The sequence below is a fragment of the Hypomesus transpacificus genome, chromosome 24 (genome assembly GCF_021917145.1).
Source record: "Hypomesus transpacificus isolate Combined female chromosome 24, fHypTra1, whole genome shotgun sequence".
Classification (NCBI taxonomy): Eukaryota; Metazoa; Chordata; class Actinopteri; order Osmeriformes; family Osmeridae; genus Hypomesus; species Hypomesus transpacificus.
The window spans coordinates 888,468-906,025 of record NC_061083.1 but is presented as its reverse complement, the minus strand read 5'-3'; the positions used below and the strand labels follow the sequence as shown (position 1 = coordinate 906,025).

The following is a 17,558-nucleotide window of genomic DNA, read 5'->3' as shown; positions in this document are numbered from 1 at the left end:
ATGTCTGTGGACAAATGGGCCTCATTACCATCCACACACAAAACCCTACATGACACCCATCCACACACTAACACAGACAGCATGTGCTGCTAAGTTGCCGTGTGCACTTCTGTAGCAGGCTGTGCTTCATTACTGTTCACACAGAGACAGTTGCTGTGTTTTTGTGTCAATATTTAATGAGGGGCTGAGAGCCTAGGGACCCCACTGCTGTCAGGAGCTCCTGTAGTCTGGAGGTACCACCTGTTCAAACTCTCTCCCCAATGGCCACACACACACACACACACACACCAAACTGACAAACCCCGTTCAAAGGTTTAGTCATTTTTGTTGCAACATTGTCAACGTTATACTTGTGTAAACAACAACTTTTGCTAGCTTGACTGCCTTACATCGTTTCCAAAGAAAACCATGGGAATATCAATTGAAACAAGACATTTTCCCCCCCTGCCAGCTAAAATGACAGGGGTAAAAAGCTGCCAACAGCTGAATGATTCCTCAGTTTGACTTCCCTGTGTCAGTGTGTCGGATGATCTAAAACTGCTTGACTGACTTCCTCTTCCTGATCTGTTTCTATGCCGACCAGCGTATCACATCCTGTCCATCACTACTCACACAGTGCACCCATAACAATAACGGATTGTTATAGAAGATGACGAGAAGATGTCTGTGAGAGATAGCAGTCAGTCTGTCTGTGTGTCTCTCTGTGTGTGTGTGTAAGATGGGGAAAAAGTGTCAATTTAAATAGGTTAACTAGAAAACATTACTTTGTTTTGCAAGACACAAGTATTCAAGTAAGTGGAAGTACCTTTCAAAAAAACTAACTTTAATTAAAACAAAAGAAAATTCAATCATCGACTCATTAACAAGATTATAAAACAGTGATTTAGTTACATAAATAAATTGATATTGGTGTATCAAATCTTAATTTCATAAGCACGTATACATGGATCGTTTTAATAAATAAAATGGGAAAACGAAACAAAAAAATATTTTTTCCTACACAAACAAATTAAACGGCTAAAGAGAAATGGAGGAAATTCTTTCAGAAGAGAACAAGAGACACAGGACAATGTAGGTCACTAAACACATGTGAGGAATCGCTGGGTAAAAGCAGGATTTACACAGCCATTCAGTTACTAATAAAGGACACTAAAGCTGGGACCAAGGTGGGTTGGCCCTCGCCTCTTGGAAGGCGTTTGGTTGTTAGAACGTCTGTTTGGTTAAAGTTAAAGCGTTAGGACAAGGCAAGAGAAAAGGCTGTTTTATTCTTTAAACAACACAAGAGAAAAGCATACAAAAAAGCATGAAAAATGGAACAGAAATAAAAAGTTAGAGAGTATGTCAGAAATACACTGGTCTTTAAGACAAGCAGAGCAGGAGTAACCATCAATAGTTTAGATAGCCATGTCTTCCTAGCTAGGCTACATTATGATGAACCAGTGTTAGCTAAGCTTAGGTACCTGGCCGCCTCCTTACTGTAGGACCGACCTGCCATGATTGATACAAGAGAGACAGTTACTGTAAACCAGGTGGCCATATTAGGGTTAGGGCAGTTAAAGAGGTTAATACTGCAACACAACTGGCCCAGAATAGACTAGCCACACCCCTGCTTCAGTCATCAGGGCCTCCAACCCATAGCTAACCGCTAAGGTGATTTCAGTCCCACAGAGAACAAAACTGTACGGAACAAATCTGATTCAGTGGTATTAGCGTAGACTCACCTTATGAGCTCAACCAAACAGAGCCAGGCCAATCTCTTACTTCAGATATGTATGTTTTGTTAGAAAGAAGAAAGAAAGGAAATAAAGAGAAAAAGGGAGCGCAAGCTACAGCGGCTTCAAGTATTTCACATTACATAGAATACTCTGTATAAATTAGTTAACATATACTTTCAGATCCTCCATATCCAGACATTTCACTATTGTATATATACACAGTACAATAAACGCTCGCTTATGTCGCTCCCCGTTGGTTGATCCTGCGGTCGTTCCTTTGTCCTTTTCCTGTTCTAGAAATCCCTGAGAACATTCTGTTGACAGTTGCTGAAGGTTCCACACAGAATATCAGAGCTGACCGGGATCTCGTTCTGTGGTTTTTATGTAGGGTTTTAATATTATACTGGCCCCGTTTTACACTCATCAGCATTAGGAAGTAGACAACGGTTACTGTCTCGCCCCAGGTAGTAGTGACAAACAAGCACCCTGGATTTGTCTTCTGATTTGTCTGCTCTTTCTTACCATCCAAGTTCGAAATGACCTATGACTCTAGGGAGGGTGGGGGGAGGGGGTACCTTTAAATGTCATAGTAAAACATTCGGAAGACAATTTTGCTATCTTATCTGTATCTTTTCCACTTTTATCTGTATCTTTTTCACTTTTTATGTAATAAAATCTCATGTTTGAAATTGAAACAGTTTAAACAATAATGTAAGAATATCCTACCTGACATGCCCCAGTCCTGCTCATTTCAACCCTGCTTACCATGATCAGTCAGCAGCAAAATTGCGACTAGCACAGCTGACTGATGGGGATAAGATACTGTCTGGGGTTGTCTTTACGTTCTAGGAACTACATAAGGAAATCAGGCATAAGCTTGGCTTGTCTCAGTGTCAGTTTGGGCTTGCATCTGGCCCTACTGCATTAGTGGCAAAGGTACTACTAGTAATACTCATGTCCTTGTCTGTTAACCATGTATCATTGCCGTAGGACCAGCATACTGTCCATCTTTTTAACCACTTAATACTGTATTTACAGTATGGCTAAAACAACAAGAGGAGTGAGATACTAGCATCATTCGGGGATGTAGTTAATGCCTATGACCCAGTGAGAACTGGCTGTCCGAGTGCTGCTGAGTCAACAGAAATGCTGCTGGGGGCTTCTTCCTGGTGGGCGGAGCTGAGCGCTGCAGTGCTTACCAGTGCCCCCTAGAGGGCAGGAAGGGAGGTGCTCTGTGTGGGTTAAAGCCATAGTTTCTCTCTTTGAGGGAGCCTACTGATGCAAGGTTTTTTTGTTTTTTTTTTTGTTTTACACAAGCGCTATCATACGAGGGCTTCAGCTACTGGACAACACAATCTCAGTATAAACCAACATAAAAAAATGTTTAAAAAAAATGATGCTGATTATAAAAAAACTTTTACTTTTCCTCTTTTCCTCCCTTACACATGTGAAGAAGTAGGCCTACACACAACATTCACAAAATGACAAACAAATCCTCCCTTCAGAAAATAAAAGACTTCTGTACACATAGTAGTAGTAATAATAATAATAATAATAGTAATAATGTGTACAACAATAACAACAGCAAGAACGATAATACCATGTGTGGCTCTGTCAAGTTTTTTTTCCCTCCTCTACTTCATTCGTTTTCTCCCTCAAGTTAATGGTCCATTAGAAGTCCAAAAGGAGTGGAAAAAGGCAGACTAGAGTTAATAGAAAAGTTCTAGAAGGGCACAGTCCCCCTCATCCAGCCCCAGTCAGCCAAACCTCTCCCTCACCAGCATCATCAGTTTCTTCTTGCCCTTGTAGATCTGTTTGAGGTTGTCTATGAACTGGGTGAACTGGATGTGTCCGTCGTGCGCCATCAGGAACGTCTCCCGGGCCTTCCCCAGGAACTCGATGAACTCGCTGTAGTGGCGCGGGCTGATGTGCGTGAGGCGCGAGTGCGTGGTGTTGATGTACGCCCCGATGGTGGCGTCCAAAAGCTGTCGCAGCGGCGCCTTGTCCAGCGACATCAGCTTCCCAGAGTTCCGGCGGCTGTGCAGCGCCGACACAATCCCTGGCGTGGTCAGCGTGCACCGCCGCAAAATATCCGACAGCACCGTGGCACACTTCACGCTCTTCACCACTAGGGGGATGACGGCTGCCAGCTCGTTCTTGCCCAGCGAGTGGCTGAGGGCGCAGGCCCAGAGGACGTCGTTGATGGCCGGGTGCGTGTCCTGGTTGTAGCTCAGGTTGAGGTGGGCCATGGCGAGCGTGGCCAGCTTGTACGCTCTCATGGGGTAGCCGCGGTGCTCCATGTAGCGGGCGATGGTGAACAGCTGGGTGTAGCTCATCCCCGTGGACGCCGCGTCCAGGACGATCTGGTAGGCCGTCTCGAAGGCGATGTGGTCCTTCTCGCAGAGGGTGAGGGCGGACAGGGCGCAGTTCTGGGGGTCCTTCATGGCGCACTGCAGGGCCAGGGTGCGGGCGGAGGAGGCCAGGTTCTCCTGCTGGTGGCAGTCCAGGTGCAGGCGGACGATGGTGCTGTTGGACATGACGGTGGTGGCCACGATGCTGGTGGCCTCGGTGGGGGTGAAGAGGGTGAACCAACTCTGCATGATGCTGTCCAGCGCATACACACCTGGGACACACACACACACACACAGGGTTAAGGAAGAACATACACACCTGGGACACACACACACACAGGGTTAAGGAAGAACCGAATAACGAGCAGATGAAGCAAAAATAATGACACATACTAGATTTGCAATTGCCTTTTTGTTTTGTTTTTCTATTTAAATTATAACCTCCTCCAGGATATCTGTGTGTACTTACCCACTTCTGTGGCACAGGTTACTAACCAGCGCACCATCTCTCTTCTCCTCCAGTTCAACGTGGACAGGGTTATCCTCATCACCTGGCAAACGCGAGGAAGAGGGGAAGGAGGGATGTCGACAAAGATGGACAGACGGGAAAGAAAAATTATTTTTAAGAGATGAGGCAGACAGTTCACATAGGATTAGGATTTATTCATGTTGAAATTGTTATTTAGAAACATGTAGGACTTTAGAGTGGAACCTTTTGGACTACTAGGGAACTATCAGTAGGAGCACAATCAAGACTTTCAACATGCCTGTACCGTTCAACAAATTACAAATAAAATTGAGAGAATAACCAGATTAACCATGATACTTGATTCAACAGTACCAATGACTTTGTTTGTAGTTCTTGAAATTGGGATGGCTTATCTACAGTGCGCATACACATTGTGTCTACATGCATCCCTGTGTGTGTTTCCTGTGTTGTGTGTGTGTGTGTGTGTGTTACCTGCAGGCCCAGCTCCAGGGAGACTTTGAGGAGTGTGATGTCAGGCAGGCTGTCCATGAGCGTGGCGATCTTGAAGGCGTCCTGAGCCAGCTTGAAGATGTGAGATGACGAGTGGATGTTCTTCTGGATTGACTCCAGCACAGTCTCCAGCTTACGACTGTCACCTGGGCCAGACGGGGGAACAACACGACACACACAGAAGCTCAACACCCTCTTCCCACAGAAACGTGAAAAAATAAATACAAAAGGTGAAAAAAAATCGTTTTTTTGGTGAAAAGTGCCCCTACTGGGTGTTCAGTCGTGGTTTCACATGGGTGGGTGAGTGCATATGTTTGAGACAGTGAGGACGACTGTGCGTGAAAACGTGTGTGAATTTGAGTGGCTGTGTGTGTGTATGTGTGTGTGTACCTTTGGCTGCGGTGAGCATGGTAGAGGCCAGCTCACACTGCTGGGACTCAATGTGGCTGAGGGTGAACCAACGAGGGTAGCGGTTGGGTACCACGGAAACAATATGATGCGGCCGCGACAGGTCACCCGATGATGCTGTCGACTCCAACACAGGTAACCTGGAAACACAAACACACAAACTAGCATCATGTCACACACAGGTAGACGCCCACTCAGCTAGAAACACCAAACAGCAGTCATACTCATAAAGAATGACTCTTTCCGCCTCTCTCTACACGTACGTAAAAGCATTCTGGCCATTAGAATCTTGCACGTGAAAGACCCAGACAAAAATACTTCATTATTTCTGCTCCGATAGCAAGCCTGGGATTCATAAGGGGACTGATGTTTGCATATTTCTACCATTTACTTTCCAAACCTAGTTCTTAATCACCATGCTGAAGTCACCCCAGCATAATTAGCAGTTCTTGCACTTTAATGGGTCTTAACAAAGTCATGTTCCAGAACAGCTGCCAGTGTATACAGGAGTCTCTCTCTCTCTCTGTCTCTTTCTCTCTCTGTCTCTCTCTCTCACCCTCTCTCTCTCTCTCTCTCTCAATCTCTTTTATTATAAACAAGAGACTAGATCCTATCACCATGGTGGACAGCTCATCTCAGATTCCAGCCCTCTCCTCTCCTGCCCCATTTCAAAGGTCTCCAAGCCTTCAGTAGACAGGCAAACCTGGGCGCCTCTCAACCAATCACAAAGCTAATTGAGTCTACAGGGAAATTAGGAAATTCACCTTGCACTCCTCCGAGGTTGGACACACATCAAACACATACGGTACCCGTGCGCATGTGCACTTTTTTCTTTTCGCAGAACCACACATAACACCTGACATGACATCAAAGCAAAGCTAGAGAGGTCACGCTAAATGCCTGTTTCATTTTCAGAGCAGAGCACGTGAGCGCGTGAGCACGTTGCCACCTAAGCACCATCAACATTTCAGTCTGAAGCAAGTTGGACCAAGAGAGGGAGGAACAGGTATAAACAGACTCTCGAAAAATGAAGGTGACAAAATTCAAGGCGAGAGATGTGCCGAGTGTGAACACCGAGGCTTGGTGTGAAACGGAGATGTTTCAATGCCATAGCAACGAGGGGTTCATTCCAAGCACATCTAAAGAGCTGCTAAAAGCTCCGGAACACTGGGGGATTCTAGAAGATTCCTGGGGTGTAGCAAAGCAACAAAAAAAAGGCCCTAGCTAAAGATGGAGGCTTCATCAACATTCCTGCCTTTGTTTGCCTTTCACAGGCTAGCCACTGGTCAGGATAGTCTAGAAATGTAAGAAAACTGACCAGTAACTTATTCAGAATGTTTCATGAGGGAAAATAATACTGGGTTATCATTTTGAGAAAAAAGGTTTGCAAAAGATGCACCCCTTTTCTAATAACAACCATGTAGAATCTTCAAAACGACCTCAGCTGTAAACATGATGACCCCCCCATCAAGATGACACTGTAAACCCTCACATTCATGTTACTGCCTGTGCTCAAAAAACAACAGTAAAAGTCAAGGCTCGTTTCTTCACAGCCATGAGGAGCCTGAACGTGACTCCATTAAAGGCAGTTAGGGAGGAGGTGAGTAGAGGGGGTCAACCCGCTCCCTTGGCGTTCCCACAGTCAGGGCAGAGTGGGGACGCTCACATGCTTCTCATGCTGGAGGTGTTAAAAGGTAACAGCGACTGGCTAGCAACCACCAGGGGCTCAAATCCAGTCATTCAAACACATGTATGCAGGAAAACACACACACACGCACATGGGTATTGCAAATGCACACACAATCTCACAGGTATATAAAATGGATGTGTTCTTCGATTTGACGGTCTGTAGGTGTCTCTTATAAACCCAGGTCCTCCATCCTCTCCTCCAGATTTCTGGTGAACGTCAGCCTGACTAGTGAACTCTCTACCTCCAACCTCTTCCCCTTCAGAGTGTAAACACGGCTCGCTTCCCTCCGTCCATCCACACATCCGCTAGGAAAACTTCTCTCTGCCTATTGTAGCTCAAGCCCATCCATCCTGGTTCTCCACAGAGGAAGGAACTGACAGCTTGGCCTGACAGGAAGTATAACAGCCCTTCACATACATAGGTCCAATAGCCTACACAGGCTGTAGATCCAACAGTGAGTAGCCGACGCTGCTTTACCGGAAAGATCCAGCACCGTGTTTTTCTAGGACCTTCTGTGAGAGGGACATCTGTGGGGAACAAGAGCAATGTGATGTGGGTGTGGTGCTGCTAAAAGGCTCCTTTTCAGTTCCCTCACTCAGTAGCTAACACTGTTGTGTCCCAACTCCACATGCGTATCCAATGGAATAGTTGACCTTCAGACGCTAGAAATACCTCCTCGTTGCCCTCACCAAGAGCCACCAGCTGTGCTGGAGTCTTTCAGAGGTTAAGGCTGAAATAGGCCTTGAAATATATCAACTTGTCACCGTGTTGAGCTGCGATTGAGCCATAGACATGGTGAGAACGACATAGAAGCGTACGGAGCAGCATCGCATTAGCATTCGCCACCGACCGCCACTGCACTACTCCATTACAATGCAGGAAGCATCTGAGCAGAAAGCAGCACTGTGCTGGGTTGAGCGTGGGATAAACACAGCCAGGAGACAGGGTCTCCCCCTCCTTCACGTAGTAATGAACCTGCCCAGAAGAAACCCAACCCATCGCCACACTACCCAACACAACACAACAAGTCCCCTCTGCACCTGTAAAACCTGCCTCTCACCCAACCCGGAGTCCCATATCCAACTGGTGTATTGTGCGTGTTTGTGTGTTTTCGGTGTCTTTTAAGAGACTCTGTATGATGCCGTAATGGGAGCCATTAAATGCGGGTCCTTCTAGGCTCTCTCTGTGTTTAACTGGCCAGAGTCCCCTGGGAGCAGAGAGGTATACACTATCATATTACAGCACGCTACATTACACACATTCATTACCTGCTGAGTAGACACCCCTGCTCCCAGGAGCTGCTATAAGTGGCCACATTATTCGAAATCGCCCGTTTCACACGCCAGGGGTGGTGCTGGGGCTGGGGTGTGTGTGAGACTGTGCAAGTGTGTATGTGAGTATGAGAGTGTGTGTGTGTGATTAAGAAAGATCTGATTGGACAGAGAACAGAGGGAGAGTGCCGTATACAGCTTGGTGTGAACAAACCACTAGAATATACAAACTCATGAATCCGGGTTGTACATTCCAGGGCCTTGTCTGACATCCGTTGTACTGGGAATATTGACCAATATACTTCCCTTCACTGCGGAACTAGTTGACAGGTCAACTGGTTTACACTGCATTAGGGATGATGAAAAGGTGTCATTCTCTGCCTGATTGTTAGTGTCTTCCCTGCCTTTCGCTACAACTGAACATCTCCAAGCTCAACATTTCCATGCTGAACCCCCACCAGCACTCCTTCCTTCATTCTCACTGAGCACCAGCGGTGTTCTGGGCCAGAGCCACGGAGAGCTAAATGATCGTGAAGGTGTTTCTTTGTTCTCCGTCCCCAGGCTGGGCTGGCTCGCGTGTCCCCGTTGGCCCCACACGTGCGAGGCTGCACATCATAGCCACTAATTACTGCCTAATGAATCAAATGAATATTCACTGATCCAGCTCCCCATACACACAACATCAAAACAGAGTGTCTTCGTCGGCAGAACCCACACACACACACACGAGCGGACGCGTGTACGCCGCACACGGGCATAGACGTAGACTTTGCCCACGCGCTGCAGTCACGTGTCCACAGCCGCAAACGCGAGCGGGCGCACACGCACGACGGGATCACGACAGAAAGGGACTCACCGCATGGCTCTCAGTGCAATCTTGTACGCCAGTTCAGCGTCGTGAGGTAGGAGAGAGGTGAAGAGATAGCGAGCAAAGGTATGCATGGGAACACTCTCTCTGTGAACGATCTCCCCCAGACCACTGTAAGGCCCACCTGCGAACCAGACAGGGACAGAACAGGGACACGAGGTTTATTGACACACGCTCACCGAGACATTTACATTTAGTCATTCAGCAAACGCTCTTATCCAGAGCGACTTACAGTAAGTGCAGGGACATTCCCCCCCCCGAGGCAAGTAGGGTGAAGTGCCTTGCCCAAGGACACAATGTCATTTGGCACGGCCGGGAATCGAACCAACAACCTTCTGATTAATAGTCCGACTCCCTAACCGCTCAGCCATCTGATCCCCTAGACACCCAAATGACCAGACGACTCCACCTGAGAACACTTTTGTGGTCGGGGAATCGTTTTTTGTTGTTCAGGTGGATTAATACCTTTCTTTTCTTCGGAAGCATCTTCTGTGTGATTTTATTTCTGATTCATAATAATCTGTGTCAATCCTACAGAGGCTGGGCAGGGCTGGACGCTTACCGTCCTCGTTTTCTTTCCTGACGGGTGGGGGAGAAAAAAAGGCCACGAGGCAGGAGACTTAACTGTGACGTTGTGAGCACCATATGGCCATATGTGCAGACGCCTTCCCTCTTCTACCCCCCTCCCTCCCTTCCCCTCATCCCCAGTGGGTTATTTCAGACACAACAGGCCACAGACCACATCACACGTGGGGTCCACTCAAGCCTCCAGAAGCCTCAGGCCCAGAATCCTGGGGACTCTATTACGAGGCAGGCCCCAGAAGTGGATGGTCGTCCCGGGCAAAGGCAGGGCCTGTGACTGGGGTTAGGGTGGGACGAGAGGGTTTTGAGGGCTGAGTCTACAGGATCTGAGTCTACAGGATCCGCCACCTCACCCATTTCCAAACCCCAGGCGTCACATTCTGTTCCAGCACAAGACCTCGATACAGGGTGTGCTTGAGAGTGTGTGTTTGTGGTTGCTTACACAATACACCCGATGGCACTCTGCAAGGCTTATTTCTGTCTGGTTTCGAGGCGGCTGTAGTTATATTTACACCACAAAATGGAAAGATAATAAATATTGAGACGGACTGAAATGTGTTTTTTCCTGTTCTTTGTTTAAGTATGCAAGCCAACTAGGGATAGGAAGACAAAAATAGAGAGTTGGGTAAAAACCTTTGAAATCTATCCCACCAGTGTGTGTGTGTGCCCTAATGTAGCGTGCGTTCCTCACCCTCTAACAGGAAGACAGCTTGTTTGCGGAAGATCTTGACCAGGGTGTCGTCGAGCTCCACTTCCTGCAGCTTGGCCAATAGCTGCTCTTCGTTGCGACACACCTTCTCCTGGGCGTACAACCCATCTGGCATCACCCTCTGCTGGCCTAGACCAATCAGGGCCGTTTCCACAGCCAACGCCACGTACGATTCGCCATCGCCTAGCAACCGCTGCACTGGCAACCGCTGCAGCTCTGCCCGACTCACTACGCTAGAGCAGTCTGAGGGAACGAGAAAGACACACACAAGCAGGAGGAGGGGAAAGAAAACGAATGAAAAGAGAACGACACAGCAAAAAGTCGAACAAATCTACTAAACCCAACAAAGATTCGAGCAAGTTCGATGGATCCGTGTGCCAAAACGGAGCTTCGAGGTAGACCGTAACATTCGACAACCTTTAAAGACCATGGAAAAGTCCAAAGACAAGAAGGGATCGTGTGAGATAGTGTGCATGGAAGGGTGTGTGCGTGAGTGTGCGTGTGTGTGACTTCCAGCACAGTGACCAAGCATCGGCACTCTCTCCCAGCCCCCGTACCTGAGAGGTCCAGGCAGGTGTTCCCCCCGTCCTCCGACCCCCGGCCCGTCTCTGTCAGGGTGCTGAACAGGGTCCCGATGGGATCCAAGGGGTGTCCTACCCAGCCCTCCATGTTGGTGATGGACGTGACACCTTTATGAAGCAGCTCTGTGACAGAGATACCACACGTTAACCACACACAAAACACCCACCCACAAATGGGCAGACGGATGTGGATGACCTGTGTGGTGTTGTAGCCCCCGCCCACCTTTCTTGTGCCGGCGGAAATGCTCCAGTTGCCTCTGCTGCTGACGCTTGAGTGTGTTCACCACCGCAATGGCCAATCGGAGGGCTTCCCGGGGGTAACCGTGGGAACGCAGGGCATCCACCCTGGCACACGCCGTTGGGACATGCTCTGAGGGACAGAGAGAGGGGCAGAAGATTGTTTGAGTCAGTTTTAGTCATTTCACAAGGACAGAACACACCAACATCACACGCACGCACACACTCACCGTGCCACATGGGCCAGCCGCGAGCGTCGAAGAGGGAGCCATCCTGGTTGTCGTGGTAACAGTAGTTGGCGTAGAGGTCGCTGGCGATAATGTGCTGCAGGTGGCGGTCCTGCCAGTGAAGGTCGCACGCCTCGATCGCCCGCGTGAACACAGTCCTGTGAGGGCGCGACTCTGAAGGAGGAGAGAGAGGACACCGTTCACCTTTCACCTTCTCACAGAGGGACGGAGAAAGAGAGAGAGGGAGAGGGGGAGTGACAGAGAGAGAGAGAGAGAGAGAGAGAGAGAGAGAGAGAGAGAGAGAGAGAGAGAGAGAGGGGGGGGGGGGGAGTGAGAGAGAGAGAAGGAGCGAGAGATAGAGGGGGAAACGAGAGAGAGACAGAAAGAGAGACAGAGAGAGAGAGAGAGAGAGACACACAGAGAGGGAGCCAAACCTGTCCGTCCCTCACCTTGGTTTCCATGGGCACCCTGAGGCAGGGAGTGGGTGAGGTTGGGCAGCTCGTTGCCGTGGTTACCGTCCTCCCAGGGGCACACGTCCACGCTGTTCCACCGCCGGAGCTGGCGGAGCCACCAACACTTCTGCTCCGCCTTGCAGTGGGGGTTCAGCACTATACACATCCACAGGGCCCCTGTACACACACAGTGAAGAATACACACGTTGAACTTTTCCTATGCATACGCTCGTTGTCCCTTAAGGTGCACTATTCTAATCATCGTGTCCGACTCACATGTGACAACAATGATCTTTTTTCAATTTACAGTACAGGTAAGTGGCAGGGCTGCCGTTCAATTATTTAGACGCAGGAAAAGGATTTCACTTTTCATTCCGAGGTGGAGAGAACCTGTCCAGTTCTCTTTCTCCTTTGAAAGGTTGTGCTCCAACGCAGCCTTGCACTGATGCACCAGCCCAAACTGACAAACTATTTAGAAACTGGAAACTGTATTAGTCAGTTTGTGACAAGAGACACACAGCTCAAAGTGAGTTGAAAATAAAAAAATAAACAGAAAAGGGAGGAAGTGTCTAGGATACAAAAACAGTAGGACAGAGTAGAAGCCGAGAGATACCAGAATGGCTGTGAGACACAACAGCAATCCAGGTCATAATGTGTATGTATTATGTATACATTCTGAAGTACTAGCTGGAATGTCTGTTTAAGATACCCAGCTATTGAGATGGGCTGAGGGGGAGGGAGAGAGGTGGTCGAGAAAAAGGAGACTGGAGACTTCAACATGCACAGACAGAGAGGAAACAAAATCAAAATGAGGGCTATGTAGATAAGTAGATAGAGAAATGAAGGAAGCATGACTTTGTGTCTGGAGGAGAGGAGTGAAGGATAGGGACAAAGAAGAAGGGAGCTGAAGGGGACTGCATTTCCCACCCATCGGGAGAAAGATAAGGAGTGAAGGAGAGGGGTTTGAAGTCTGCACTTCAAAGCAAAGTTACACTTCTAACTGTACATGAAATTAAAGCAGATTCAAACACCAATGACTGCACCGTCCCTCGAAAGCGGAGACCGACAGCCAAAGTGGAGGAAAACAACCAAACAACAACACATATCTAGATGACAACAAAGACTGCCGACAATTTTCGTTGTTGTCCTAGTAACAGGCCCCCAAGATTCTGGAAGTGTGACTTGGTTTTTCAAGTAAACAGGTTTTTTAATAGAGCGAACGGTAAACAGTTGGTGAGGACTTAAAGACCACCTTGTGGACCCAGTGCTTTCCCACACAAGCATACACACAAAACGTGTAGCTAATGCTAACATGAAAAATGCTAACATGAAAAATGCTAACATGAAAAATGAAAATGCCAGTCCTTTGTCTCAGTGCACCGGTGAAAGTGCCCGCTGGTGAGAGGGTGTGTGTGTGTGTGTGTGTGTGTGTGTTCTCACCGAGCTCGTCCCAAAGCTGCCTGTACTTGTCGGTCATGGTGGTGCCCTGCTGTCTCCACAGGGCTAGCCGAGGGTCGGCCATGAACTGTTCTGTGATCAGCGTTAGCATCCGCGCTCCGTTGGAATCCCTCATCTTCAGCATCTCCCTTACCTAAAGAACACACACACGTCAGTCGGTCAGTCAGGTCCAAATGTATACAAAACACACACACAGGCATTTATAAATGGAATGTAACAGGCACATTAGGCTTTCATCCTCACTACGCTTGATGGTGAAGAGTGTAATCTGAGTGTGTGTGTGGTCATCAAAGAGCATAATGTAGGAGAACATTAAAGACCCTGGTTAATGGCCCGAGCAAGCAGTCTTTATGCAGGAGAGGCAACACATTACAGTTATACCCCCTTTTTAACAGCCAATCAGAGGGTCGGCTTTGAGTCTGGAATAGCAAACCAATCACAAATCTGTGACTTCATCTGTGCTCTGACGCGATTGGGTGTTTACATCGAGAGTGCCTTCAAATGACGGGAAAAACGGCTTGTTATCATACGGGGTGGAAGAAAGGAGGGTTGTGCAGGATTCCTGTTCATGAGGTTGGGTGTGTGAGTGTGTGTGTATGTGCGCGTGTGGAGGTTTCCTGTACATGAGGTTGTGCGTGTGAGTGTGTGTGTGTGTGTGTGCTACCTTGCTGAACAGCAGGTTGAGCTGTTTCCCAGAGCCGTGGTATCCTCCCTGGGAGAGGAAGAGCTTCACCTGCTCCTGGACCTGCTCCTCGTCTAGGTGCCAGCAGTTCTCATCGTCCACACTGGCCCCCGCCGTGGGGTCCGGGGCCCCTACACACACACATACACACACACAGACATCCACACACACACACACGCAAAGTACACAAACACATACTGTATTTTACTAGACACTCACAGTCAATGATATCAGTCAACATAACACTTTTACAGACAGTGTCAGTGTCTTCCCCCTCATCTCTCTGTCCTTCACCCCCCCCCTCCCCTTCCCAGAGGTAAATAACAGGTCCATAGTGTAGATTGGAGGACACCATCTCTCTGTTCAAGGCAGGATCACCCTAATGAGCGGCATCGATCTGCCCAGCCCCTGCCTCAATCACAAAATCAATGTCTCACGCACACACACACACACGCAGACAGACACCGCATGTTCAAAAGCTGGAAGCAAAGCACACAAACACAACCGCACCCTCTTACCGTGAACCTGGTTGATCTCAGAGTTCTGCGACAGGATCTCGTCGGCCAGTTTCTGGGCGGTGGGCAGCACCTCCGTGTGGTGGACGGAGATGAGGTACTGGACAAACTTCTGCAGCTGGTCCCTGCTCATCTGGAACAGGGTCTCCGAGATGGGCAGGTGCAGTTTGACCTGCTCGGGCTTCCGTACGCGGTACAGGGACAGCGCCACCACGTGGGCGCAGTAGAAGATGTCCTTGTTGCCACAGGTGCAGGTCACCGCGGTGATCTTGCAGCGGTCGAAGCTGACGCTCACGCTGCACACGAGCTCGGGCTGGGCGGGTGTGGCCGGGTCGGTTACTGTGCCGCTCAGGTGGAACCCTGAGGAGGAAGGAACGACATGGGGGGGGGGGGAGAGAAAATCGAAAGAGAGAGAGAGAGGTTGAGTGAGAGAGAGAGACAAAAAGAGAGGGGTTAATAGACGCTCTGACGCACAGACTATTATGAACACCGTAATACTTTAGACACAGTTTTACTGTACAGAGATTGACTAAGCAGGAGAGAGATCGAATTGAATTAGCTAATTGACCTATATTGAGTTAAAAGATTTAGCTAGCTACCTAGCGAATTACATGGCCGTAATTCCATCACAGCAAGCCTTTGAAAAGGGGAATATCACAAAGACTCCACCCCGACTACGAGTTAAAATCAGTTTGATAGAGAGATAAGAGGTTAGGTAAGGGTAGCAGACTCTGGAACATCACAGACAAAAAGGGAGAGAGAGCGAACGTGCGATAAAACGCTCCACCATTACCCCGATGTGTCTCCGTGTGCGAGAGAAGGTGTGCGCGCGCGCATGTGTGCGTGTGTATCAATAATGGAGCCTTTACATTTGAATAGCATTTGATCTTTTCCTCGCCGCACTATGAGACAGAGGTCATTATGCGAGAATGAATATGCATGAGCAGGGGCGGGGCGTGGAGGGCTGGCCTAAAACACACGCGCGCGGACGAGCAAATGAAAGAGCATACGAAACACACACACACAGCATGAGATCATGCATTTATTAATAGCAGGGGAGGGACCAGGGAGATGGAGAGCGTTATGAATTCATTTATGCGCTCAGGAGAGAGGATAAGGCATGCTGGCCTAGGGAAGACATCCATCTATAAATACGTTTATCAAAGGAGCACGTTCGCTCTGATCGCAGGTTGGTATTAACATGGATATCAAAGAGGGCCGCTTCTTCTCAACATGCGGGCCATGCGTTGGGATGTGTCATGGGGGGGGGGGGGGGGGGGGGGGTGGAGGATGTGTGTGTGTGAGAGATTGTGGCCCCATAGGTAGTTCAGGATGCAGTCGAAAACTCCTGAATTTCCGGAGTGACACCACAACCCCAGAAAAGGGGGAGGGGAGCAACTCAGAACATCCAAAATATCCAGCTGAGAACTGAAGTGGGTAGAAATGCACTTGTCACCATGTAAACACCCTACACGTAGGCCTACCTGTAGGCCTCATAGATCAACGTGAGTATTCGTATGGCTAGATGTCAAAGTAAAAATGTTAACCGTCTGTTCGATGACTGAGAAGTCACAGCATATACTACCATGGTCGATTTCACTTTCTACTGAAAAAGAACAGGTTTGCCTTGAAGTCAAGTCCGATGGAAACTCCCTACATTTTCCAGCCTTTTCATCCCTCCATCCCCCTCCATGCCTGCCCTGTTCGGCATTCTCTCCCTCTCTGACAGATGGGTGGGTAATGAGTTTTGCCTCTCTCCTGTCCAAGAATCTGGGCACTGAAAACTACCCCCAACGCCAAAAAATGGCCTTTTAATTTAGCCGAGCGCTGAGCAAAGGGATATTACTTTTTATGATGACACACCCAGACAAGCACGCACGCATGCATGCATACACAAAACAAACAAACAAACAAACAAACACCCGTCTCACTATCTCTCTCCTGCTCCCATGACTACTGGTTCGCCATGAAACCTTGAGCTTCTCACGTGCTAGCTATTAGAGCCTTCGCACCCCCCTCACCCCCCACCCCCCCAGGACCCCTTCCAACCCAGGGCTAAGGGGCTGCTTCTCTAACAGTCAAAGAGGCCAGGGCAGGCTTTCAAAAGAAGCACGGCGGCCATTTTTAGCAACGAGGCTCCAGTGAGGTTGCCCTAGAAACCCCTCATGACCAGCCTGGTGAAATCACACTTGGCTCTCGGCGCAATCTGTGAGGTAGTGAATAGATGGGAAGAAAAAAATCTTCAGCATTTTTGAAAGGGGGGGGGGGAGAGAGAGAGAAAGTGTATGAAGTGTGCATGTGTAAACCCATCAAGGGTCCTGGACCACCCACACACTTAGTGCTGGGAGGGGGGACACATCAAAGCACCCGACGCCTCCCAAACGGCTCGCTCCCTCTCTCCCTCCACTCTTGAGTCATATAAGTGCCGATAAGCCAGCAAGCCTTCTCTTGACCAGCTAGTCACTTGTGTTGCCGGTACCAAAACAAGGGCCCCCCCCAAAATACCCAAATCCTTATTTCAGGGGAAGGAGGAGAGGCCACAGGCAGACCCACAGTCTCAGGAATGCAGCATTTATATAGGTCCCATAAAGTAAGGGTTTAGCTGTCGTCTCTCCCTACCCACTTGAAGGGGCTATGGGGTGGAGGCTGGACGTTGCTTGCCTAAGCACAAATAGCTCTCAGTGTGTGCTACCACTAGGGCAAATTAGATTGAGCATCATACATATATTTCCCCGATCAAATTAAGATTCCAAGTCAATGGAGACAATTCTGGTAGAGCGACTGTGAGAAGGTCATTAACTTTATTTGCTGAATTGGTTCATGAGTGACTGTC

General features: G+C 48.6%; 1 protein-coding gene across 1 annotated transcript in view; it reads right to left on the bottom strand.

The window, feature by feature from the left end:
* Positions 1–808: 808 nt before the first annotated feature.
* The window catches only part of zswim6 (zinc finger, SWIM-type containing 6), a 36,300-nt gene continuing 19,550 nt past the window's right edge, over positions 809–17,558 (bottom strand). Inside the window, exons 2-14 of the mRNA XM_047048656.1 lie at positions 14,729–15,085; positions 14,193–14,341; positions 13,511–13,661; positions 12,068–12,247; positions 11,622–11,792; positions 11,378–11,524; positions 11,131–11,277; positions 10,556–10,816; positions 9,271–9,406; positions 5,436–5,593; positions 5,028–5,191; positions 4,536–4,617; positions 809–4,338 (exon numbers count right to left, since the gene is read on the bottom strand). Coding sequence (XP_046904612.1) covers positions 3,473–4,338; positions 4,536–4,617; positions 5,028–5,191; positions 5,436–5,593; positions 9,271–9,406; positions 10,556–10,816; positions 11,131–11,277; positions 11,378–11,524; positions 11,622–11,792; positions 12,068–12,247; positions 13,511–13,661; positions 14,193–14,341; positions 14,729–15,085 — 2,969 coding nt within the window. The 3' untranslated portion in view covers positions 809–3,472. The remainder of the gene's footprint in view (positions 4,339–4,535; positions 4,618–5,027; positions 5,192–5,435; positions 5,594–9,270; positions 9,407–10,555; positions 10,817–11,130; positions 11,278–11,377; positions 11,525–11,621; positions 11,793–12,067; positions 12,248–13,510; positions 13,662–14,192; positions 14,342–14,728; positions 15,086–17,558) is intronic.